This window comes from Mustela putorius, unplaced genomic scaffold (genome assembly GCF_011764305.1).
Source record: "Mustela putorius furo isolate JIRA1106 unplaced genomic scaffold, ASM1176430v1.1 tig00000031_pilon_pilon_pilon, whole genome shotgun sequence".
Classification (NCBI taxonomy): Eukaryota; Metazoa; Chordata; class Mammalia; order Carnivora; family Mustelidae; genus Mustela; species Mustela putorius.
This window is the reverse complement of record NW_025421260.1, coordinates 961477-987885: the sequence shown is the minus strand read 5'-3', so window position 1 is coordinate 987885 and position 26409 is coordinate 961477. Positions and strand designations below refer to the sequence as shown.

At 35.9% G+C, this 26409-nt stretch overlaps 1 protein-coding gene across 4 annotated transcripts in view; it reads right to left on the bottom strand.

The window, feature by feature from the left end:
* Positions 1-2173: 2173 nt before the first annotated feature.
* Positions 2174-26409, bottom strand: part of PCDH9 (protocadherin 9) — an 899097-nt gene continuing 874861 nt past the window's right edge. For all 4 annotated transcript variants that reach the window (XM_045077540.1, XM_045078233.1, XM_045077910.1 and 1 more), the window contains one exon: positions 2174-4423. In XM_045077540.1, coding sequence (XP_044933475.1) covers positions 4050-4423 — 374 coding nt within the window. In that variant the 3' untranslated portion in view covers positions 2174-4049. The remainder of the gene's footprint in view (positions 4424-26409) is intronic.

Here is a 26409-nt window from a genome sequence, read left to right as displayed (position 1 = left end):
GATCTCTGTGCCTTTAAGAACGCTGGGAGAATCTAAAAGCAATCTCTCCCAAAAGAACCAATGAAGGAGCTTCCTTGAGGGAGAGAAGATCAGCTCTGTTTAAAACAAAGCAGAACAATGAAGCATTTTTAAACTGGCAACAGCACTCCTCCTTCTCATAGTTTGGTTTGCCCTCTTACAAAGCAACACCCTGGCATCCACATTAGAATTGAAACCGACAAGGCATCCCTTTCATCCCTGGCTGCCAAAACTCCTCACTAATAATAATTAGCCATTCCTGGCTTCTAGTCAAGAGAGTTTAATAAATACTAGAAGGGCTTTGGGGCCTCAGCTGTATTTCTAGCATTAGTTAAGGAATGATGGGGGCAGGGAGCATCAGTTTATGCCAAAGGGGATCTGCTAAATAGTGCAGCAAAAGGACTACTCACGAATGACCTAGTTATGAATGACCATTATTTAAAAATATATTTTATGTTATGGTATGTGTATAAATACTCATTCAAGTAGGTCATATTCAGCTTTATAAAGTTTATTTCTATACCTGCCTTAAAAACATTAATATGTAGCATCATAACGTCTGCTAGTTACTCTAAAAGTTATTATCTTTGTACCTTTCATACAGGTGTGCTTTTCTAGGAAATGCAAATGGCTTTAGTTTCCAGGTAAATAATGATTCATGATATTCAATGTCTAACATAATCAAACAATGTGTATAATACTGAAGGAATAGTCATTATGAATATACCAGTTTATTTACTTGATACGTTCCTCATCTTGGTTTGTGATATTATCAACGAAAAAATTTCATGGGGCAAAAAAGAAATAAATAAAATTTCAGAGCATATAACTGAATGCCTTGAAAAGCATAGATATTATAATAAAATGAGTAGTATTGTTATATTGTATTTATTCAAAAAAATATGGTATGGTAGGGATGGGGAGCTTCTTTCCCAAACTTGTGGTTTGTTCTCTCTCTTGTTTCCCCATTTTTATTATTTATTTATTCTTTTTTTAAGATTTTATTTATATATTTGACTAGTGAGAGAGATCGCAAGCAGGCGGAGAGGCAGGTAGAGAGAAAGGAAGGGAAGCAGGCTCCCCACCAAGCAGAGCGCCCCATGTGGGGCTTGATCCCAGGACCCTGGGATCATGACCTGAGCCAAAGGCAGAGGCTTAACGCACTGAGCCACCCAGATGCCCCTTTATTTATTTATTTTAATTTAAGTATATTTCCACTCTTTAGGGGAAAGAAAAATATAAGAGAAATTGTTTTACTTTCTCTCACCCTTCACTCTAAAAGGCCAAGGGGAATGACTTATCTGATTGGTAAAACTTAAGGAAGACTGTGCAGGCATGAATTTTATATTCTTTTATCTTTTCCATAGTAGCCTGTCTTCAGGATTCCTTCACTCTCTGTGCCCTGGGGCAGGTTGCACCCCTCTAGGTGTGCCCGAGTAACTGATAAGTCAGGCTTACTCAGAGGTGATAGGATATGGTTTCAAACCCAGTCATGGTGCAAGCGAGTATCTTTATCTCCATGTCTCTAACTCCTGAGTCCTACTTCTTAGGGTTTCAGAAAGCTCTAGAGGAAGAGTCAGACCAGATTACCTACCCTTAAACCCCACCATGAGTGAAAAGGGACTCAGCTGCCCTCTGGAGAATAGAAGCACCTGGCATATATGTGAGCATGTCTTATGATCCTCGACAGCTTTCTCTACCTATTTTCCTAAACTGAAATAAATACAGATGAAGTTTTCGCCCTTGTTTCAAGGCCTTAGTCCTAGAATAATCTTCTTCTGCTTAGCCAACAATAAAATATATGAGATTTTGTTTCATGCAATCTTGCTGAAGATACTGAGAGTCAAGAAGGTAACTGCACTAACTAGTGCCCCCTGCCATCTTCCCGACACTGGATTCCACTTGGATAAAACTTGCATGCATCGTGACTAGAAAGTGCACCAACTTTCTCCATGAATTTCCCTAGAAAACGATTGCATAGACCATTAAGGGAGTGTAACTAAAACTTGAAACCTATTTTCAGAACACAGGTAGTAAGCCCCTAATGAGTCTGCCTTGATTTCTAATTAAGAGCTGTTTTATCAACATATATTTATATGACAATTAGAGTAGAAATCATCACTTTGGATGTTGACCAAGAATTAACACACTACGATCAGGAATTCAGAACATTTATTGCAAGAGCTGAATAGTTGTAAATAACGTAGAACTGGCAAAGCAGTAACAAGGATAATTGTTTAGATATTTATTCTGTCAAAGTCATCAAACACCCCTCACAAACCGACAAAAATGTACTGCAATAAGCAATGCACCCCTACCCATTATTTTCCATTATACTGTGGAAAAACGTGAATTGCTATTTACAAAGTAATTTTATTTTTGGTAAGAACAAATTAACTATCAGATTAGCAAACCTTTTTTTTTTTTATTTTTTATTTATTTATTTTTTTTACTTTTAAACTGATGTTGAACCGTGGCATTAAGATAACTTTCACTTCTTTCAATAAAGACATTTTGTTGCATGCTATTTATTTGTTTAAATCATCTGTCATGCCTTAACAAAAACCTCCTAAGAATGTTCGAATTTGGATTTGTTTGCACGTGCAACTGAGATCTTATTAACATTAGTTGTCACTCTGCTTGTTTGACCTAAGTGACAAGATGCTGGTACCCGCCAGGCATTGACCGACTATGATAACAAACAGTTAAACAGCAATAATTAGAGATTTATCCCTTTATTTCCCCCAACTAGCCTACCTGGAGAATGTTCTGTTACATCATGAAGGCACAACACATTAAATATTTTGTGGCTATGGTCTAACACTTGTGTTACAACAACATTATCGTATATGAGGATCAACACAAACTCTGCCATTTCAACAAAGTTGTAGACACACATTTGCCCAGTTGAAACTATTTTTGAATAGTAATTTTTCTTCGATATATGCTAATTTTGATACATTATTTTTGTATGAGTGACAAGTACAGGATATTATATTACTTTCTGAAGGCTAACACTTTCCCCTTACTCTCTCACTTAATGCTACTAATTAAGTGATTTTGCTTCGCCTACTCTGAAAACAAGGATGTCAAGAAAATAGGTTCTGAATTTCCAAGCTTTTGCAGAAGTCCTGTTTTTATATAAACTTTTCGTCTTATCTTTATTTTTTACAGAATCCTAGCATCATAAGCGGTCACAGAAGAAGCAAGATTCCAGAACCTTTTTTTAAACACAAGTATTTGAGATCCTTTGAACAATGTGTGTCAAGACAGACTACTAACGCAGAAACACCTCACTAAAAGAAACAACAAAAATAACGACAAAGAGGCAAATTAAGAAGAAGGAAGAAGCAACCATAAAACACAGAGTTATGCTACAACAGTTTTTAGGTGAACATCGTAAGTACACAAAAGTTGTTAATAATAACTTGCTTCTATTTACAAATACTTTAACACTGATTGACTTACAAGTATCCACTAACGTTGTTAACAGCACGATAGGTTTAATGCTTATCTTTTAAATTTCGCTTGAAGTATAATGTCAAGTATAGCAGTCCCAGCACAAATCAATGACAAAAAGAGCACAAATTTCTAACTGGATATGTTTGTCAGTCACTCTAATCCACGGAACTTTCTTACTCTCCAAATGCATATTCTATTGTTCATAGCAGCAGTCCAGGGTCAAAAGTAAAATTCAATTATAAAACAACAACAACAACAACAAAACAAAAAACAAAACAAAAACAAAAAAATGGATATTTGCACAATGGAGTGATCTCTGGAGAGTTTAATCAATTCTAGTAAACAAGATCACATGGCTAGTAGAACTATCTTCTCTTTTATGTTGTAAAATTTTGTATCCTCCATGGTGCTAACACAAAGTTATGGATATCCCTGTTATAAAGGGGCATAGTTATAGAGATCTATTGAATACATAAAGCTCTGACACACAGGGTATTAGCATGTCTATTTAGATTAAAGTTATTAGGTCCCATATAGCTTTTTTTTTTTTTTTTTTTTTTTTTTTTTTTTTAGAGTTGGTGCTCCTTCGGACTCTCAATAGTACCTCCCGCTTGCTTATAAGACTTCAGATTTGCCAGAGGAATGTCTGTCATGTGGCTGCCATTGTTGAAATGGCCTTCATTGGAGCCATACTGCTTACGGTCATTGAACTGGTTCCTGTTGCTATCTTCTTTCCAGGATCTGGTAAGGGTGTGCCCATTCACAAGCTTGTCCTTCTTGACCCATTCTTTCTGGGGTGCAAAGGTTGAGAGAGGAGATTTAGGGTGTTGATATGGACCCAAGCCAGGAGGCATCCAGCAATTATCAGAGTGACCCAAAACCAAGCACTCTTGAGTGCACATCTCTGTAGCTTCAGCTAATCCTCGGGGACCCAAAGGCCCATCTACAGAGGGCAAGAGACAGAGAGAATAAGAAAAGAAAGTAGTTAGAATTTTAATGTAAAATTGTCTCCTTAGACAAAAAGTGCATCAGTGATCTCATTTTCTCATGAAAAGCGTAACTTAAACAATTCAAATAATTCAAATGCTTTCAAGAAGGAATCAAATTCCTTGCTGTGAAAATAAGAATCATCCCTTTCCTTAGGCCTTCACTTACAGCCAGAAACAGACAAGAGTAAACAGATACATCATTTCGGATCAACCCTTTCTATGGCATATGTATTATTACTGATTTATCTTCTAATCCTCAACTTAAAAAAGCTCTTATTTATGAGAAATCATGAAAAATAGAAAAATTTTACATGTGATGTTGAAAAATGTATGAATGTACAACTCCATAAAAATAAAAAGCAAAAGTACTGCTTGAAATATTATATTAAAAGTAAGTACTCTAGGGCACCTGGGTGGCTCAGTGGGTTAAGACTCTGCCTTCAACTCAGGTCATGATCCCAGGGTCCTGGGATCAAGGTGTACACCTGGCTCTCTGCTCAGCAGGGAGCCTGCTCCCCGCCCCCCCACGCCTGCATCTCTGCTTACTTGTGATCTCTCTCTCTGTCAAATAAATAAATAAATAAGTAAAATCTTTAAAAAAAATAAATGAATATAAAAATAAAATTAAATACTCTAAATGGTTACATAAAATACCATTTTTCCATATAAACACGTTAATTTACATGAAATCACGTGAAAATAACTGCATATTTTAAAAAATCAAAAATAACTAAAAAAATATTTTAATTAATGTGTATGTTATTAAAGGAACACCTAGTCTGTCTGCTGCAAACATTCTGAAATCCAAGTAAATAAAAAGTCATTTTCATCTGAAGACAGCATTTGTCTTCTTCCAAGCTTAAACTATTTTCTATATTTCTAAGTGTATTAAATAAACCGGATTTCACTAGAAGGAAAGTTTAGCTAAAGTTGCAAATTGGATCACATGAAGTCCAATATTCAGGGGAAAAATTCATCATAGATATTTATCTATTAGTTTGTGGGGTTTTTTGTTTGCTTTTACTAGCAGGCAGTCTAGAACATACATTTTAACCAGATTTCAAAAGTAAACTCTTTTCTGATTCTATAAAGAGGAAATTAACCTTTTACTGAAAAACAACAGCCAAAATGATTTAGGAAAATTTGTTTTGCTTTATTCTTTTCCCCTTGATTAAATAGTCAAGTGATAAGTGATAGGCTGGAAATTAGGAATTGATTTTATGAATGAAGTTACCTGGATAGGCAAGACTAGAGAGTTATCAGAGTAAAAACGTAGAAGAAAGTGACGAAAACATCTGCATGATTGCCTCAACAATGATTCAAACACTTAGCTAGAATGTGTGTCTTTGCTAAAACCCAAATTAGCACTACTGGCACTTAAGTGCACAATAATTGTGTTGTTGTTTTTTTTTTTTTTTAATATTAACATCTGTTTGGCTTACTAATACTTCAGTTATTCCTTCCATATGGAAAAATACCTTCCAAAATAGGTAAAAGTTGATGGCCAATACTCGAGACCCCAAAACACGAGCAACATCACAACAGACACCAGATGTGAAAACAATATGGCTGAAATTTACCATTTCCTACAAGCTCAAATTTTAGTCATTTTTAAAATCTAAACTCTTCTCTTTAAAATAACTTTAAAATTCCTTCTCATTTGACCTGTATTCTCATCCCCTCAAAAGAGAAAAGTTTTATTTTGTTTAAACACATGTTTGTTACTCAAAACTATTTCTCACCAATCTCCAATGATTACTACTTCCTAGTATATTTAACTTAAACTTCTCTATGTGCCTTTCTTTGCCCTCTGAATTCTGTCCACACTTCAAAAGTTCAAACTAATTTCTTCCTTTTAGGTTCACAGAGGTGTATTCAAGGACTCTACATCCACAAAGCTAACACATTTTGCTTAAACCAAACCATGTTCCATATATTGAGATCACAAATTTAGAAGATGTTTTTTGCCTCTTCCATTTTCTTTTATTTAATTACTTACTTTTTCAAGGTCAGCTTGCTTCCTAAGTACCACTGCTAAATTCCATAACTACAACAATTCATACCTCATATGCACCTTGAAGATTTTCACAGATCTCCTCTGATGAATGATAAATGTCCTAACTGAGCTCCCTCAATTCTTGCCTTAATGATACTTTCATCTTTTGGAGGAGGTTCTGTACATTCATGAAGATCACTTTATTTTTGTTTTATCCCAAATAGATTTAAAATCCATTAATGAGGGGGAAAAATGACTTCTCAAGTCTTCTGATTCCTCATAGTGCTAAGCAATAGTGATGATCTATGAACAATATTAATTGTTAATTAAAATTTTATGGGGTTGAAAATGTTCTGAGAAATAATTAAAAATATCCTCTGCTTAAAGGCAGACCTTAAGTAATTATAATAGAAGATGCTGATTTAACAAACATCACACCAAAAGCTTCCTCAACAACACATCTCTTTGCCTAACAATACTTTGTGACAGCTAATAAATGAATTATTTAACTTTTCTGTTAAATATATTCACTACTTTCAAGACATCAATGGAGGTAAAGTAATCACCAGTTTGATGTATAATCTAGCTTGAGGACTAGATACCAGCCTTTCGTTTTTACTTTTCTAGAACCATTAAGTTTTTCTTGTTGTTAATACCTCCAAAGGAAAACAAATAATCGGCTACCTCAGAAATAGCAATAGAATCAGGTTTTTATTGAGTACATAAAAAAGGGAGAATATGCAAGATTATTTTTAAAATAGCTCTATCCAACATTCATTACCGTCTCATTAAATTAAGTATATTATCCAGAGATTGAGAAAGTGTGTATGTGTGTGAGTATATGTGAATCCTTAGTCCTCAGCAGTGAGGGACACATTTTAACAAAGAGCATTTTTTTTCAGAACTAGTAACATTTATTTATTCCATAAATATTTACTGAGCATGTACTATATGCTGACACTGTGACAGGCACCAAGAATACATCAGTGAACAAAATCAATGTCAACTCTGTCCTCATAGAGTTTTCAGGTTATCTTGGGAAACAATTATTTTAAAAGCAGTGAACAAAGAAGAGAGCAAAAGGTGTCCTTAGTAATGAAAGGTGTCATTACCAATTACCTGATTTAAGAAGGTTTGTCTCTTTACAAGGTGAAAGATGGACTTTGTTCCCTGTTATGTCATTTCTATCTTTTTCTGAAAGTTCCTCTTACAGATAATTGACAATTGAAGGCATCACAGTCAAAATTTATGTGTACTATACAAAAATCTTTGACTTGAAATAAAATTAGTTTCTTTCCATTAAACAATATTAATCACTCTCTGAGAATTGTACTTAATGATTTATATTTATGAATAAATTTGAAAGCCTTTGATAAAATATATAAGTAAATTTACAGACATTTTGTATGTTTTTAGGTAAGTCTTTCAGGCTGTATAAGATTTAAAGATCCACCACAATGTGGTAGACAACACAACACTGGGATGAAAGCCCAAAGTTTTTCTTACAGCTCTGAAGGAGAAAATGCCTCTGGGCAGGGGCCACACAGAGAACTGCAACAAAGAATAGGTTAAAAGGAAACCAATTTCAGGGGGCAGTTTATGCATGGCAAATAGGGTGGGATGTTTCCTGGGCTCTCCATGGATTGACTAATAGTTGAATAATTCCTGAAAATCTAGGGCATATGGGGCTGTCCCCAGTTATTTGGTACCTAAGAGCTGTGGCACTTAGGGAGATTGCATAATGATCTAGGACCCTAAGAGCTCTAGAAGGGGAGTAGTGTGTGGTCTGGGTTTATTCAAGAAGGGGAATTCTAGCCAGGGCCTCAGAACTGAATCAAGACTGCATTAAAGAAAAAAAAAACAAAACCCTATATTAAAAACCTATATTAAAGTATATTATACCAGTGTCCTTATATGCTTGAGCTGCACTATGGGAAAATATACTTTGCTTTATGCTTTGCTAAGTTTTTATTTTGGGATATGACATTAAATAGGGAAATGTTTTCTTTTTTTTTTTATTTGGGCCTTTATATAATCACCGGCAGTTGCCCTGATATTAAAAAACAAACAAACAAACAAACAAAAAACCCAACAACAAAAAAAAAAACCCCATGGGTTTTATTTTGGGAATTAACAATGCTTCCAAGTTGTCATGAATGGGTAAAAAGGAAAAAAACAACAACAACAACAAAAAACAAAAAAACAAAACCCACTTTTTAATTAAAAAGTCCCGACAGTCCCCGCTCTTTAGAAGTTTATAATCGGAAGCATGTTGAACATGGAAGAGTTTCCAATTCATTTCTTTTATTTTTAGAAACAGTGACTGAGTTGTTTTATACTTTTTGAAAGGAGAAAAACATTCTTTCTAAAGCACTGATATGGATAACTGTCACTTTCTAAAATATAATTAAAAATAACCATTCATGGGGCCCCTGCGTGGCTCAGTGGGTTAAAACCTCTGCCTTAGGCTCAGGTCCTGGGGATGGAGCCCCGCATCAGGCTCTCTGCTCTGCAGGGAGCCTGCTTCCTCCTTTCTCAGCCTGCCTTTCTGCCTACTTGTGATCTCTGTCTGTCAAATAAATAAATAAAATCTTAAAAAAAAAAAAAAAAAAACATTCATTCTCCATCAAATACAGGGCACTTGAAATACCAGGAAAGTTTTGATAATATTGCAGAAAGTATATACATTAAAATATTGCTCTTTATCTTTGACCATGATTATTTTTAATGCTATCACTATAAGTAATTATTTTAATTGATGATTAATTATAGTTATTTTCCATTCATAAGCTCCCTCAGAAAGAGTTTACTGAATATCTGTCCTATGCCACATATATCAGATACTGTGCTGGATTCTTAATAAATGTCTGAAAATTTTTACATGTGTGCATCCACAAGCGTTTTCCCTGTTTCTCCAATTATTTATTTACTTTCTTGTCCTGCTTGTGCAACATCACACAGTATCTATTTAGAACCCAGGTCAGGAATCCAAACTTCTTACCAATACTTTTAACAGTTTCAGCATTATGCAATTGGTTTCCCTTCTCTTCAAAAATAATTAAAATCTACCATCATGATTTTTCTAACACTGAAGCTTTTATTGATTTTTCTTAAAAGCCTAAATTATTTGTTCCCTTTCAAAATTTGCAATCTATGAGCTTGGTTATCATTCCAGGTTTCTGAATGTATAAAGACACAAGGGTTGGTAAAACTATACAAGCCATCTGTCTCTGCATTTAAATGTTGAAAGCAAATACAGAAGCACATAATTGAAAGCTTGAAAGTTGTTTCAGTTAATATTTATATCAGGTGTCAGTGTATTTCCCTCTCCACATTTGTACAGCTCACCTTCTCACTCAAAACCCAACAAAACACTTTTTCTGTGGTTAGGCATCAACAGCTGTCAGAGAGCTGCTTGAATTGCTGACTTTTAAAAATGTGAGTTTACAATGTGAAACTATCCAAATTAATGGATCTCCAGCAATCCCTGAATGGTAGGATAGTTGAATGGGTTTTGATCTCATTTTGTTATACCCAGAAGCAGAACTGTTTCTTCATTGATTAACTTACTGCTATAATTAACAAGTACCTTATGGCTTGTCCTCCACATAATTTTCAACCTGGTGACTTTAAAACCTTTTAATTCCAAAGCTTGAAACTAATATTAAAAAAAAAAAAAATCATGAGAGCTTCCTATTTCCGGTTAGGTTTCATACTGTATGAAGATTTGGCCTTTTATGTGAATGAATTTTCTTTACAATTTTTACTGTTAGGTAAAATAAGATTAAACAGACTGCCAGAGTTGAATTGCAAAAGAGATAAGTCATTTTTATATCATTTGGGATCAAACTCATCCCTTCTCACTCAATTTTTCATTTTGTTCAATTTTTATTATAGGAAAATAGCTCTTCCTTGCAGAATGCACCTGATTCTCATGTTATAATGGCATTTTTGTGATAAGAACATATCACCATTTTTATGCAAAACATTTGTTCTTAAGTTCTAATTTTGCTGATTTCCCAAGTTTTACAGTAGCAGGAATGGAATATGCAGAGTCATGCATCCCTAAACACCTTGGAGTGAAGGATACAGCCACAGATATGGATTTGCTGAAGCAGTTTCCCAGATCTCTAGGTACAACAATGAAACTTCTTCACTTTTTCTAAAGAAATTTCCATTTCATGTAGGCTTTTATCCTATAATGTTACTTCACACTTGCTGTTATTAATATACTGAGAAAAACCTTACTTTTCATACTTATTTCTTGCCTAAATCAATTTCCCTATAATAAAATTTCAGGGAAACAAATATTTTCACTCACTACATTTGAAGTTAATTTTATCATCTCTAAGAAACCAATCCAAAAATATTAGTATTTTTACTAGCTCATTTTCACCATCATTTTTAGCTTATTTCTGTTTTCTTTAACTATTTTTTCATTTTTCCCCTTATCTTTCTTTTTTCTTTTTTGTTTTTCCTTTTTTTTTTTTTTTTTTTTGAGGCAAGCTGTAACAGTGGAACAATTTCCTATCATTGTTGTGGATCACCTCGAATGGAAAGCCAAAGCTAAATGCTTATGTAAATACAGAGGGCCCTGAAAAAATTCCAATAAAGTCATTTGCCAGGTACCCCTCCTAACTACTATTCCATCATCACTGTCTTTATTGAACAGTTGCTGTTAAAAATCAAATCAGTTAATTTCCTTCCAATCTAAATATGGGAAAAATTAATTTCAAATATGAGAAGTTGGCATGAAAAACAGAAGAAGTTGTTGAGCATTACCCACAATCCCTTTTGATACATCATTCTACTTCAGTTCCCATTACAGGATGCCAAATCAAACCTTTTAAATCAATGTCACATGGGAATAAACATCAGCTATTACTCTGCTCTTGCACAGAAAAATAATCAAAATCTATAATAAATTCCATGGCCATGAACTGAGATTGGTATATGATATAATACGGCACAGTTATGTTGACGGTCTAAATCCAAAAATAGATCTGGCATATTTGAGTATACTTAAGGGAAAAATATTTTTCGTTCATTTACTCAACAGGTTTTGTTGGATCTCAAACAAAACAAAACAAAACAAAAAAAAAACCTGTTTTAGTGTCAAGAGATTGCTGCATAGAACATCAAAAATCAGAACCAGTCTAGAAATGTCAGATCACATGGTCATCATCGATAGCCAGGGCAAACAGAAACATATTTGAAACACAATAAAACAATGAATTAATATGGACTTTGTGAAAGTAATTTTAGATTCCTAAGAGATTTCAGCTCCCAGTTTCTCATCTATAAATTGAGAGTAAGAGACTAGATTTTGATGAATGACCTCTACCGTTTTCTTATTCTTATCAAATTCCATTGTGGTTTGCCATAGATAATCAAACTTTTCAGTGTTATATTCGTTTTAGTAATGGGAAGCCCCAGACAGAACAAAGGAATTATAAATCAATTTTTCCTATCGACTACTGTATTATTTAGGTCACATTTAGGTCTTTGAATGTAAAACTATATTTAGAACAAGTATTTAGATTTCTAAATCTAAGTAAAAACCTAATGATTTTGGCAGAGTTTTTAGCTTATAGCTCAGATTTAAACCCTACATTGTGACTCCCCCTACAAGTCACCTTGAGAAGCAAATGCAAAACCCCACACCAGCAGGATTTGACAAAACCTTTGGTTAACAAGTAAACAAGGATTAAATGTTTTACACATTCCTCATACAGATTTTTTTTCCTTGGTCACAGATGAAAAGTCAACATTTGCAGATGGAGACAGTCCAAATACAATAACACATGGCCAGCCCAAGCAGCAGATTCTCTGCAGGAGAGGATATTGCTATTTGGACAAACGTTATAGCTCACAAAGAATGGAGAGCACTTCCTTAAAAATCTTTAGCTTTCTTCTGCATGGCATAAATATCCGCTGCTTTTTTCTCACCTGCAAAAGCTAACTGTTGCAAAGAAAATTATCGTTGATAATTTTTTCTTAGCCATTATCAGTCTTTGATGTTGCGATCAGTTGAACGGGAAAGGTCTATGGTTATAGATTCTTTAAATTAATGACCAAATTTTGACCAAATTGTTTGATGTGAAGCACCTTATTTACATCATTGCAGATCACATTTACTTTCTTTTATAGTTTACCATTTCTTTTGATTATATTTAATAACTTTCATTTCAAGTCTCATTCACATATTGATATTTAGCTGAATTATTCTCCATTACTTGCAAATTGCATTGTTTCTCAAAAAACATGTAGTAAATCTTATTTGATGGGCAACACATTTTAAGGAGCCAATCTAAGGTGTTAAGAAATAAAGTAAGTTTTTACAGATTAATTTTAGCTGAGCTCCAAATTAAAAACAAACAAGCTATGTAATCTTCTGCCCCCTTAAAAAAATCCTCAGTTGCTTATCTAAAACTAGGTCAGTAGTACACAATATTGTGAAGTAATCTGCCTTTACACAATCTCCACTGGTTCCCATATTGCAGAATGGGGAAGAGAAACAAATTGGTGAGCTTAATTTTCATTTGCATAGTGGACTCTGATGATCTTCACCTGGGACGCTTGTAACTGCAGCCTTGTTCCTCCCTAGTCTGAGCTACAGATTCTTCTCCCAGTCTTCAGAGGGCATAGAGACTTGTCCCAATTTATTTTAAGCATTCTGGGTCCTCAGTTCCCTCACTGCTAACAATCTCACAAACCCCGCTGCTGCTGCTCACGTTCAAGGACTTGACTTTGAGATTCGAGGACATTGAGGACTTATCCTCTTCCGGTATGTGCTGTCCCTGTGGTCCAAACAACTAAAGCTCTCAAACTTTCACATGTATCAGAGTTAGCTGGAGGGCTTTTTAGTGCATATAAATGCTTGACCCCAACCAGGAATGTTGATTCTGTAGGCTTGAGGTGAAACCCCCAAATTTTCAAATTTAACAAGTTCCTTGGTGCTGTCACTTTTTTCCCGATTTCTCCAGTCCATCACTAGCCTCACTGTTTCTGTTTCCTTTTCCAGACTTCTAACAGTTGGACTGCTCAGTGCTCCTTTTCTCGATTCATTCCAGGTGAGCTCACATGATGGTGGGGACTCGCATGTCGTATATTTATATATATTTATATTTCCAGTCCCAGTTTGTTCTCCTGGGGCCACATCAGCATATCTGATCATCAGCTCCTCGACATCATTTCAATTTCTAACTGGCCGTTCCAAGTAACATAATTCCGGCTACTTTTCCTTTCTCCAAACCTGCTACTCTGTCTACATTTGCCATTCTTATATAAGGCACACTGCTTGCTCAATTCTGACAAAAAGAAAAAGAAAGGAATAAGCCTTGACACCTGTTAGGCAGAAACCTAAAATGCCTCTCCTTTCAATATTCTCTCAACTATCCCTGGGACCATGCATATGAAGAGATATCATACAAGTGATTGTGTTACATTATATAGTTACTATGGACTGAAGGTTTCTGTCCCCCCAAATTCATATGCTGAAACCCTATCACCCAGTGTGGTGGTATTTGGGTATTTGGGATTAGATGACATTTAAATGAGTCATGAAAACCTCAATAATGGGATAAAGAAGAATCCAAAAAGCTAGCTCCTTCAGTCCCACTTCCCCTTTCCCTCTCCTCTGCTGCCAACGCCCCCTTCCCTTCCTCCTCCCCACTTCTCAGTCCAGTGAGGATATAGCAAGAAGATGGCTGTCTATAAACCAGGAAGAGGGATCTCACCACACACAAATTTTGCCTGCATCTTGATCTTGGACCTTCCAGCCTCCAGAACTATGAAAAAAAAATAAATGTTTATTGTTTAAGACACTCAGACTATGGGATTCTGGTACAGCAGCCCAAAGGGATGAAGACAATGGCAAAAGGGACACTGCAGACACAATAAAGTCCTTTATTTACAAATGAGGTTGATGCTTAGTTAAATAAAAGAGAGATGATCCAGTAGGCCTAATATCATGATGTGAGCCCTTGAAAAGCAGGGAGTTTTCTCCAGTAGGAGGCAGAAGGAAGCTCATATTCAAAACACGGTATGATTCCATGTGCCATGGGTGGCTTTCAAAATAGAAAAGAACACACAGAAAAGATCTGAGAGCAGCTGTTACCTTGAGTTCACCTTTGTGAGAGCCTAGGCATGTTGAGTCCACTTGGACTCTTGGGATAATAAATAGATGGAAGCTGAGAGAATATATTTGTAATGCTGTACCCAGCTAAACTGTGTAATTGGTGACTCAGCAACAGAAAACTAATATAACATCTGTCATTTACTCAAGACACACAGCCAAAGTTCTTTAGTCTGCCTACTTCCCTGAAAACCCACCAGCTCAAGCCACTGCTACTTCCTAACTTTTTTAAAGCTGGAGCCCCAATGTGGGGTTTGACATCATAACCCCAAGATCAAGAGTTTCATGCTCTACTGACTGAGTCTTCCTCCACTCTTCTGACATTCCGATGTCTAACTAGAGGCATCTATCTATCCATTTCAATCAATTGATAAATAAGGATATAAATGACCCTTGGACAATGAGGAGGTTCGGAGCACTGACCCCCATGCTGTTGAAAATCTGCACACTTTTGATTCCCCGCAAATTTAACTACTAATAGCCTACTGTCGACCATAAGTCTTACTGATAACATAAACAGTCAATGAACACACATTTTGTATGTTGTAGGTATTATATATTATGTTCTTATAATAAAGTAAGCTAGAGAAAAGAAAATATTAAGAAAGGCATAAAGAAGATACATTTGTAGTACTGTACTGTATTCATAAAAAATAAAATAAAATTCATGTCTAAGGGGCCCATGCAGTTCAAACCCATGTTGTTCAAGACTCAACTGATGTTACAAGTATGTAACTAATGCACTTATATTTGTTTCCTATTACTGCTGTAACAAATTATCACAAACTTAGTGGCTTAAAACAACATAAATTTATTCTCTTACAGTTCTGGAGGTCAAAAGTCTGAAATCAATTTCATGAAACTAAAGTCAGCATATCAACGGTACTACTTCCTTCTGGAAACTGTGGGGGGAGATTCCATTCCCTTTCCTTCTTTTAGCTTTTGGTGGCCATCAACATTCCTTGACCTCCAAGTACTTCTTCCATTTACAAAGCACATCTATCTCCCCTGCTTTTATCATAGCCTTCCTCAAACTTCTGAATCCTTCTTATAAAGACCATTATGATTACATAATGCCTAGGTGGCTAATCCAGGATAATCTTCTCATCTCAAAATCTGAAATTTAATCACAACTGCAAAGTCCCTTTTGCCATGGAAGATAACATTGTCACATGGTCTAGGGACTAGGATGTGAATCTATTTGGTGGCTACTCAGTCTAACATAATATTTAGGGCAGAATGCATCACTCCTTTGCCTCCCATCACATCAGAGTAATAGACATGCTCCTTTCTATGGTCCAAAAAGTTTCACATGATCTGGCTTCTGTCTAACTCTCTGAACTCATATCTCCCACCTGCTCTCTGCAACCCCACCTTACTCTGCTCCACTGACTTTCTTGCTGTGCCTCAAATACACCAAGATTAATGAGGTCCTCAGATTTGCTATTATTTCTGTCTGGGCTGTCTTTTCATTGGCCTTAAAGAAACTCACTCACTGCATTTAGAGGTTTCCTCAAATTCAATCATAGAGGCATTTACTGAGCACTTTATAAAAACAAAATATCTGCTACCCAGTCACTCTATTTCCTTACCCAGCTGATTTTTTCTTGATATCTCTTATTGTTACCTGCCACAATGTATTTATCTGTTAATGATCTAGCTCTCACAGTAGAATGTAAGCACCACAAAGCCAGGTAGTTTGTTTTTGATAACTGCATGTGTTACCAGGGACTGGGACATTGTAGATAATTACTGGAGATGTTTCAAAACAAATGAATAAATGAAGTTTGTTCTGAGCCCTCAGATCAGTGAGCTTACATAAAAACTGTACACAAAACATTATGTCACAAGTAATTTACATTGAGAAAATTGTAATCAAATAGTTTTTACGTGTACATAAGAAACTTTGCTAAGAGTTCCCAGCATAAAACTTCACTAGGATAGTACTTGGAATATCTAGATGGAATTAATTAATGCAAAACAGCTGCATTTAAAAGCACTTACACACTACCCTACTTCGGAGATGAAGCAAGTGGAATGTCCCAAAATGAAACATAATTAGGTCGCTTCCTGTGTCTTCTCAAACTACTTGATCATGCCAGAAAGTTTATAACTCCTTTAACCATCAGAGATCTTTAGATGTCCTCCAAAGTCCAGATTCACAGGATCCATGACAAAATAATTCTTTAAAGCCTGAAGACACCAAAGTAATTGTTAGCCATTATTGTAAAGCAGAACCTAATGAGATGCAGATTATTGTATAAGATTTAGCTCTTCAGTACAGGAATGTTCAGGTAAGTGGGAAGACATTTAAAAAACTGAAGTTGATTAGGGAATGTATTGAAAACTTAAATGTAGTTTAGATTCTATAAATACACTGGCTTAAAACTCTAAGGGATGAAATTATTTTTCATGAATTTTAGGGGAAAAGGTGATTTTAAAAGAAGATAATATGTCACATTAGAGTACACATAAAATATCATGGTAAGCTTCACTGCTTAAATTCAGTTGAACATAAAGAAAACTACTCAAAAAAAATGAGAAGTTTAACGTTATATTTTGAAAGAATCTCCTAAGGGAACTGTTGAAAATGGCATTACTTCATTATTGAAAATGGCCTGTATAATAGACTATTGTGGAGAGAAATCTTGCCCTCTCAGGGTGATGCATAGAATTACCCATTCCAATCTAAAATGTATCTTTATCTCTGAATGCACCTTGCAAATCCAGAGAAATTACTTCATTAATATCGGTCTTTGAAAGATAAATTTCTCTCTTAAAATAATAAGTGTTACATGGGAATTTTATAACATCTATGCAAATTCAGCTGAGATTTCCTGCATTATTTTCTGCTCTGCCTATTGCCAATTGGAGACCATAGTTTTCCGATACTAGAAAACATCTCTTTAATAATTCGATGTTATTGGTAGTTGACCCGAACTCCCAACTATTCGACAGATACAATGTGGCTATACTTACCACCAAAAACTTTTTGTCATTACGATTTTATGAGATGTAAATCATCACCCTTTTTCTGATAAAGAAATAAACTTCATTGCAACATCAATGTACTTTACCATCTAAACAAAAATATTTACAAATTTCTCAAGATTAAGCTTATATTTACATGCAAAATTTTAGGCAAACTAGCATTATTCTCAGGATAGAGTTTCAGAGTGAAGTAGGAAAACAAAAGAGGGGATAGGGCTGCCATTAATTAGTATCCAGGAGAAAAAAATCTTGGTAAGCAAAATTTGACCTTCTATTCTGAGGGATCTTCTTTTTTCTTCCTCTGGGTTATTTCAATAATTTCTTTGGAAGTGTTACGGCTAATCACATCTGTTTCCTATCCTGGTCTTCTGTCCCTCTGCAATGAAATTATGCAATGAAATGTTTTATTATCTTCCAATATGTCTCTCCAAAATGATCCATCTCTTGGGCATAATTTGTGGTTGGTTACTCTGACCAACTCATTAGTCTGATAATGTTATTGACTAAAATGCTAAGTGTTATCCTTTGGAAGAATATCTACACCTCAGTAAGATCCATTGAAAGCCATTTTAATTCATACACGTGAAGGCTTGAGGCATGGTGGCAGATGAATTGGGATTTCGAGATAGAGAAGGCTTTGAGGCATCCATCAAATCTCAAGGTGAAAATATGCCTCTCCACAAGCTCGTGTAGCTAGCATATCTTTCAATGTTCTGGCATGGAAGAGCGGGCACTCAAAAGGATTAATGAGGAGTTTAATGAAGGAACTCTTCGTGGAGTGTGGGCTGGAGAAAGTGCACTAATAAAAACGAGGGAGGGAGGCAAGGACCTGGAAGAGTATTAATTTTTTTTTAAAGATTTTATTTATTTATTTGACAGACAGAGATCACAAGTAGGCAGAGAGGCAGGCAGAGAGAGAGAGAGAGGAGGAAGCAGGCTCCCCACTGAACAGAGCGCAATGCGGGGCTCAATCCCATGACACTGAGACCATGACCCTAGCCAAAGGCAGAACCTTTAACCCATGAGGCCACCCAGGCGCCCCGAAAAGTATGAAATTATTACCACTCCCATACCTAAAGGGGTAAGGAACAGGGAGGGTGGGACAGGCTTGAAATCTAGAAAGAACTACGGAAGATTTGGAAGAATACACTCCGGAGTGTATTCTTCCAAAGAGTGAACCAAAGAGTGAATAGACAAGACAAATTATGATATAAAAGATAAGAGCAAGTGTGGGAACGTCTTTGTTTCTGTTTTGTTGTTGTTGCTGTTTGTTTGTTTATTTTTGCTTTTGTAAGTCACTAGACACAAAGCCAATAAATATCCAGTCACAAAGGCCTGACTGGTCTAAAGCCAGTTTCAAAATCCTTTATGGTCATTTACCACAAATCCAAGAGTGACCAGTTTACAACAATGCTTCCTATTAAATATACATGTTATATAAGCCAATTATAAGGATAACAACTCAGAATAAATATTAAAAAAATTTAGAGTAGCCATATAATTATTAAAAATAATGCAAATGAAGCTAAAATGTACACTAAATACTAATTATGAAATCATTGGCTTGGGGCGCCTGGGTGGCTCAGTGGGTTAAAGCCTCTGCCTTCGTCCTGGGATCCAGCCCAGCATCGCATCAGGCTCTCTGCTCAGCAGGGAGCCTGCTTCCTCCTCTCTCTCTGCTTGCCTCTCTGCCTACCTGTGATCTCTGTCTGTCAAATAAATAAATAAAATCTTTAAAAAATAATCTATTCCTAAAAAAAAAAAAAAAAATCATTGGCTCTACTTCAGAAGATTTGATCTTATAGGTTCCTAGGGTATATAATTTCCAACATCCATATAGCACTCTCCCCTATCTGAAAATTCAAGTTCTTTAATTAATAAGGATGGTATGCATGCAGTCACTAACAAGTATGCTGTTAAATAAACAGGAAATGTGGCCTATGCCTTGTTCTCTAATGATATGAATAACTTTTTAATTATTATTAAAAAGAGAGCCAGTAAGGATGAACGAAATACACCATTTCTTCTTAATATTTTAGTAAAAACTCTTGAAATGTTGCATTTCATATACTCACCAAAAATCACACTCTTTGTATACGTAGATACAAAAATAACTAACCTAGTATAGTCATTGAGAATAAAAATTATTGTAAATTCATAAGTCATAATTTCTGTGCCTTTCTGACTATATGCAGGAAAATAAAGTTAAAGCACTTGATTCTTGTTTCGAGTTCTTGAGTTGGCCTCTGTGCCTCAGTCTACCACATCAATAAAATCACGAGACCGCTGGCCCTTGCCAAACATTATCAATACTGCTTAGGATGTCAGTTAGTTTCTCTCTAATAGAAGTGACCTGCACAGTGGACCTTTACTTTTTAATCTAGATGACAGTCAAAGGTCCTGAGATCTGTGAACCTTTGGCAAGATTTATAAAGTTAAGTTGTCATCTAGAACAATTGGTATGGCTTTGGTTCAAAATCAATCACTATGAGTATTCTGGGTCTGGCTGAAATCCCCCAAAATGTTCTCTCTGTCAACATTGAATGTAAATAGAACAATGAAAGCATATTTTGCCACCATGCTAAAACTAATAAATTGCTGGGAGATGCTACTCGGGGAATATATCTATCCATCTATTCATCCATCAGGTTGAGATCTTCAAGTTACCAAACTGACAGTAGCATTAATTTCGCTAATATAACTAGACTACGTGGGTCTTAATTATATTCGCCAAGCTTCATTTTGCTAAGGGATGACACAGATGAGAGAAGATAAAATGGTGTTACTGGATTAAATAGACTATTGAAGATTACATATTGCTTCAGCTTCCTCCCTTTAAGCAACACAACTGGCACAAATTTCTTTCTCTTTCAGAGTGTTTCTCACTGACCCCAAATCATTGCTTCTTGATAATTACTCTTACAGCCACCAAAATGTATTTCCTCTCAGGGAATATGCTACAAAAACCTTATGCAGAGCTAAAGAAGTATCCTTTATGTTTCTAAATGCCTAATTGGGCTCCAGAAACAAACTATGAATATATACTAATGGTTACAATCTGTCCTTCAAATTCTTTGACATAAAGTTGGAGAAAGCCAAAGTCATGAACCAGGATACATACCAAAGATCTTCCTCAAATGTGGGATGTTAATCTGTCATGAGAATTTTTTTTTTTTCTGTGCAATAAAATAAAGATTCAAAGACTTTTTAAAAATAGGCTTGTTTGCAGGGGATGAGGAGTTGATACTAATTAATTCTACAAAGAGAACTAGAAATGACAACTATAAACCATATTTTCCTTACATAAAAATTCACCCCGAAAGTTGGTATCCAGGTGAATGAGTAGGGATGAAGATCAAGGTGACACTGAAGACTTAATTTGTATTTATATTAATAATTTTTTGGTTAATGACCATCACTATTATTTAGGAGCTAATGCTGCTTGAAAGTGTGTTACTTGGTTGTCTGCCTACCCCAAAGCCCTTTGGATCCCTAAGATGGTCAGGTCAATACATGAAATTCAAAGCTGTCTTCATTTGTTTAATTAAAATGATCATTAAAAGTGAACAGATTGTGTTTGTAAACATATACAGCTTTAAAAAAAACTTACTCTTTCCAATTACTACATGACAAGATAAGCAATCTCTATGAGTTTTTTCTGAATTCCTGTAAGACTTGAAATTACTATTTATTGTTTTCTCCTTCTGAGCTACTCTTCACCGTATCTCACTGTAGTCCACCTTTATTCTTTCCTGTGATTCTTTGTTTTTTTCACTGTCTCAACACCTGTGTCTTTAGTACCTAGCTACAGTGCCAGTGGACTAGAGCTATCTAGGCCAGTGATGTTACACCAGCTATTATTAAGTCCAAATTACTAGTGATACTGACAAAATGCCAAAATTATATTAACAGGCCAATTGTGTGACTGTTATTGTTATTTGGAATTGCTGCTAAATTGGTGTCACATTAGTTTTGCTGAGTTTTTTTTTTTTTTCCTGAAGGATATGCTGATTTGTTGTTGTTGTTGTTTGTTTCTTTCTTTCTGTAAGAATACAATCCTGGATCACAGTATTTGAGTACCTAACAAAATGTACCAAATGAATGGAGAGAAGCTAAGCCATTTCATTCTCTCTAGTTATCTCAGTGACAGATGTATATTAACCTATGATCATTTTGGCTGAGACAATCAGAATCGATTGTGAAATGGCCACAACTCAGTTTGTGACATTAGATACTGCTTAAGTGTTTAAAGGCATGAATCAAAAATCTGACACAGTTAAGTTTAACTTGAGTGGCAGCACTTAGTGAGCTGTAGGGACTGGGAAAAAGGGCTAGATTTGAGGTGAGCTGGCAATCTATCCCTGTTTATGATTTACCACCATTTACTGACACATCTTTTTTCGAACCATCTGCTGCCTTCATATCATTAGAGAACAAGGCATAGGCCACATTTCCTGTTTATTTAACAGCATACTTGTTAGTGACTGCATGCATACCATCCTTATTAATTAAAGAACTTGAATTTTCAGATAGGGGAGAGTGCTATATGGATGTTGGAAATTATATACTCTAGGAACCTATAAGATCAAATCTTCTGAAGTAGAGCCAATGATTTCATAATTAGTATTTAGTGTACATTTTAGCTTCATTTGCATATGCACATATGTTCATCCTTACGCTTGGCTAACAAAACCTGATGTATGAGAAATCCTTATACATTTCGTGTGCAAATGGATTACAATAATGATGGGCTAGTAAAGTTCTTCGGCTATTTTTCTTTCTCCTTTTTTTGAAATCATCCAATCATACTTAACAGGAAAATTCCTCCACTGTGAATTACGGTATTTTATGTGTTTCCACCTTTTAAAAGCAAAATATAGTTTTAAGAGAACAATTATGTGAGGTGAGGAGTAAAAGACTTGCTGCATTCCCAAATATTAACATATTCAGTATTTCCCTTTCTTGACAGAATAGCAGGGCAGATGTTGATTATGCTACACAGGAATGACACATCAAGACACCTAAAATCCTTGGTCTTTGTGCCCTCTGGTCCTCTGTTGGGTTTGATGACTGGTTTATGTAGGGAAATAAGGAAGTGGACTCCTAATGATCATTATTACCTGAGACTTTCATCTCCCTCAAATACCTTTCCAGAACACTTGGCTTAACCTCAAAAACTGGAATGATTATAAAATTTTCTTTGAGACAGTGCACAGTTGCACCTCACCCAGCTGCCTACCCTTCCACTTGGTGGATTGAATTATCCAGAAACAATTCCAGTGCAGTAAGCAGTTCAAAGGCAATAGCTGTTAAGTGTGTGTGTGTTTGTGCGCCTGTGTACATGAGTGTGTGCATGCGATGAGATATCCCAAATACTAAAAATATAATAATAACGATAAGTATAATAAAATAAAAAGAAATCACTGAGTCACTGAAGAAACAAAAGACATGCTTGGTTTCATTTTAAGGAGGTCAAGAGTTTGTTTCTTTGGTTTTGCAATTTGAATCATCACTTCTAAACAACAGATTTTATGGGCCATGTGGAGATTCTTTTGTGATAAGCTGGTCTGTATTTTAAGTCTTTTTATTGACTTTGTTTTGCTTTGGGACTTACATATATGGAACCTACGGTGGCATCACATCATCAGCAGGTTTTAAAGTGAGTGCTGAAGGCAAATTCAGAGGTAGGCAAAATGACCCTTGAAGCCCAATCAGCAGGTCAAGTTGCTTGAATTAAAAGGAACATGAGGGGCCCAAAGGAATGAACATTCATGTCACCCACAGTAGTCTGAGGGGAAGAACTAGCAGAAATACCTGAGCTATTTTAACTATGTCTCTCTCCTTGCCGTTCCTCGATGTTGGTCCAGCAAGTGTAGCTGAAGTTGTAGCGCTGAAATGCACATGAATACAGAGGACAGGACTTCGCTCTCTAAAATAGTGCTGACTTGGATTGCAATTCTTTCCTAGCTCCTCCCTCCTTTCTTTTAGTTTTTCCCACAGAAGGACTGTAAAGGAGCAAAAAAGAAAGAGAGACTTGAGCAGAGTGCTCTCCAGAAGAAGAGTGAAGGACCATAGGAAGCAGTGAGGCTAGGTGTTCCTTGTTGGGTCTCAGAGAATACCTCAGCGGTGATGACATGCACCACCTCGCTCCGCTATCCCGCCATGTTCTTCCCTTCACAAGATGGAAAAAGGCAGATACATTGGTGAATACTGTAGGTAAGACTAGATGTTTTGGAAATGTTGGGCAGAGACAGTAGAGAGCATTTCCCTCAGCCCCGTCATTTTCATTAGGTAAGATGGGTTCTGAGAGGTCAAGTGACTTCCCAAAAGTCACACAGTTCTTTAGAATGAGGCCGTCATTTAGAGCTTCTAATTCCAAAAGACAGTACTTCATGCTGCTGCTTCTCTGTTGTTGGCAAAGGACATCAACTTTAGATTAATAATGGTATTTAAAATGAACATGATGAAATAAAATAAAACTGTATATGTCAATTAAAATGGTCTAAAGTGCAGATGCAACCATAAGGCCCTTCTATGGGATGAAAACACTTCAGCAAAGAGAATAATAGCCAGTGCAAAATGGCACCGAAAAATTGATTCCAAGGCAAAGTCTTCTAAGAGTCACGTTTCCTAAGCAAACAGAACAAGGTAACTTCATAAGCACAGAAATATGCAGCCTGTAAACTGGAATTATTCAGAACACTCAGATTAATATAACTCACCAAGCAACGGGAAGTGACGGCCTTGCTACCTGTCACCAGTGTTTCTGGTTTCATAACCTGGAAGATCTCCTTGTGTGGCAAATAAGCAAATCTGAACACATACAAAATCTGAGAGCATCGACTATCTTTCACTCCCATTTCAGGAAACTAGACGTCAATACCTCTACATACACTAATAAGTCACAAGTATTGTGACTTATTAAAAAAAAATTCAATGACACATTAGAAGCAATACCTTTCACTAGATATCCACATTACTGAAATTCTGGAGAGAAAACAGATAGGAAATCTGTAGTGCAAACTTTGCAGACATTTTCATAATACATCCCCTAGCTACTTTTAGGTCTGTATAGGAAACATTTGCCATTCCATTCTGGAGTTGGATTTTGTGGCCTTTGCTAAGAGAGAATCATTACTCAGAAAGCTAATCTATGAAGACTAGAAGGGTGAGCGCTGATCTTCAGGTTTGTGACAGAGTGCTTCCCTCTTTTCAAGGGTTAAGCTTTAAATGCACTTATGATGTCTCTGGGGCTTGTGATGAGTTGTTTTTACCAAGGAAATTGAACAAAAGAAGTTTCCAGAAGGCCAGAAAAATGTTAAGGACAGAGATAACATTTGTGTCAAGTTAAACTATGTCAGCTTATTGTACAATCAGAGCTGACAAGTTTAAATTTCTGATTTTCTTTTACTGAATAGGCCAGCATTCAGAGAAATATAAGAATGACTCTCTTTTTCTTATACCAGAATTTACTTAGAAAAGTGGTACTTAAGAATCATCATCATGCACCTGCATTTACATACTGTATGCATTTTCTGTAGCGGCACTGTTCTTGTTACACGTATTTTATCCAAGCATACATCTGTGGGAAGTCACCCTCGTTTGATTCACAATCGTTAAAGCTAATGCTTTTGGTTGCTGCTAATGAATACATGTATTGGGGGAAGATACTGAGGGAAGAAGTCACGGAATTAGATTAAGAATGTGATCTTGTGTCCATGGAGTTGGACTGAATTAGAATGAAACAGCTTTGAAGCAGAAGTTCATTACTAACATCATGAAGCAAAATTGGCAGATCATTCCCACCTCTTATTCAGAAATCTGACAGGAACTGTGGCTTACATTTCCCTTGTAATACGTCTCAGCTGCATTACTCCTCTCATTACTCTATCAAACCTCTGTCCAGTGGCTGCTTGTCTCACATTCTTAATACCCTAATAGCCTTGTTTGCACTGGTCTCCTGCTTCTCGCATTGTTGGCAAGTCTGCTCTAAATACCATGACAACAAAATGATATTCCTCTTGTGTGACCTTGATTACATCTTCGTATCATTTTAATCAGGGCATAGATGGATTAGGAATTGAAACACATAATTACTGACCCTTTGCTACTTAAGTGTATGTTACTCTTGGCTAGGCAGTCCCCGTCTTTCGCATTTCCCAATTATAAGTCCTTTAAGCTGACCATTATTTTACAAACATTATTTTACAAACACCCATAGATACCAGAGCAATGCCATAGCTACATAATGCACTTTAACTCATAACTATATTCCTGCGGGTGAACTTAATGACAATGACATCATGAAATTTTATCCAATTTTAAACTTTATAGATAAAAACACATGTATTGGGGGGTTTGTGGGGGGCTCAGTGGGTTAAGCCTCTGATCCCAGAGTCCAGCACTGAGTCTGGTTCCCTGCTCAGCAGGGAATCTGCTTGTCCCCCTCTCTCTCTGCCCCTCCCCCCACTCCTACACATGCATGTGCTCTCTGTCTCTCAAATAAATGAATAAAATCTTAAAAATATAAATTGAATTTAAGTAAAAATAAGCTACTAAAATTACAAAACCAATGCCTCCTCTTCCCATCCAACATAAGCACACTGTCTTGGGTTAAAAATTGCCATTTCTCACTTGGACTCATGCAGTACCTTAGTCTGGACTCCTTATTGCCATAAAGATACTTTCCTCTTTTTAGATTTTTTTTTTTATTCAAGGAAGTTGCAATCATCATTCTTAATGTATTTATCTTACAAGTGATTCAGACACTCTTGTATACAAAATCTTGAGAATATCCTTAAGAATTGCTTAACCAA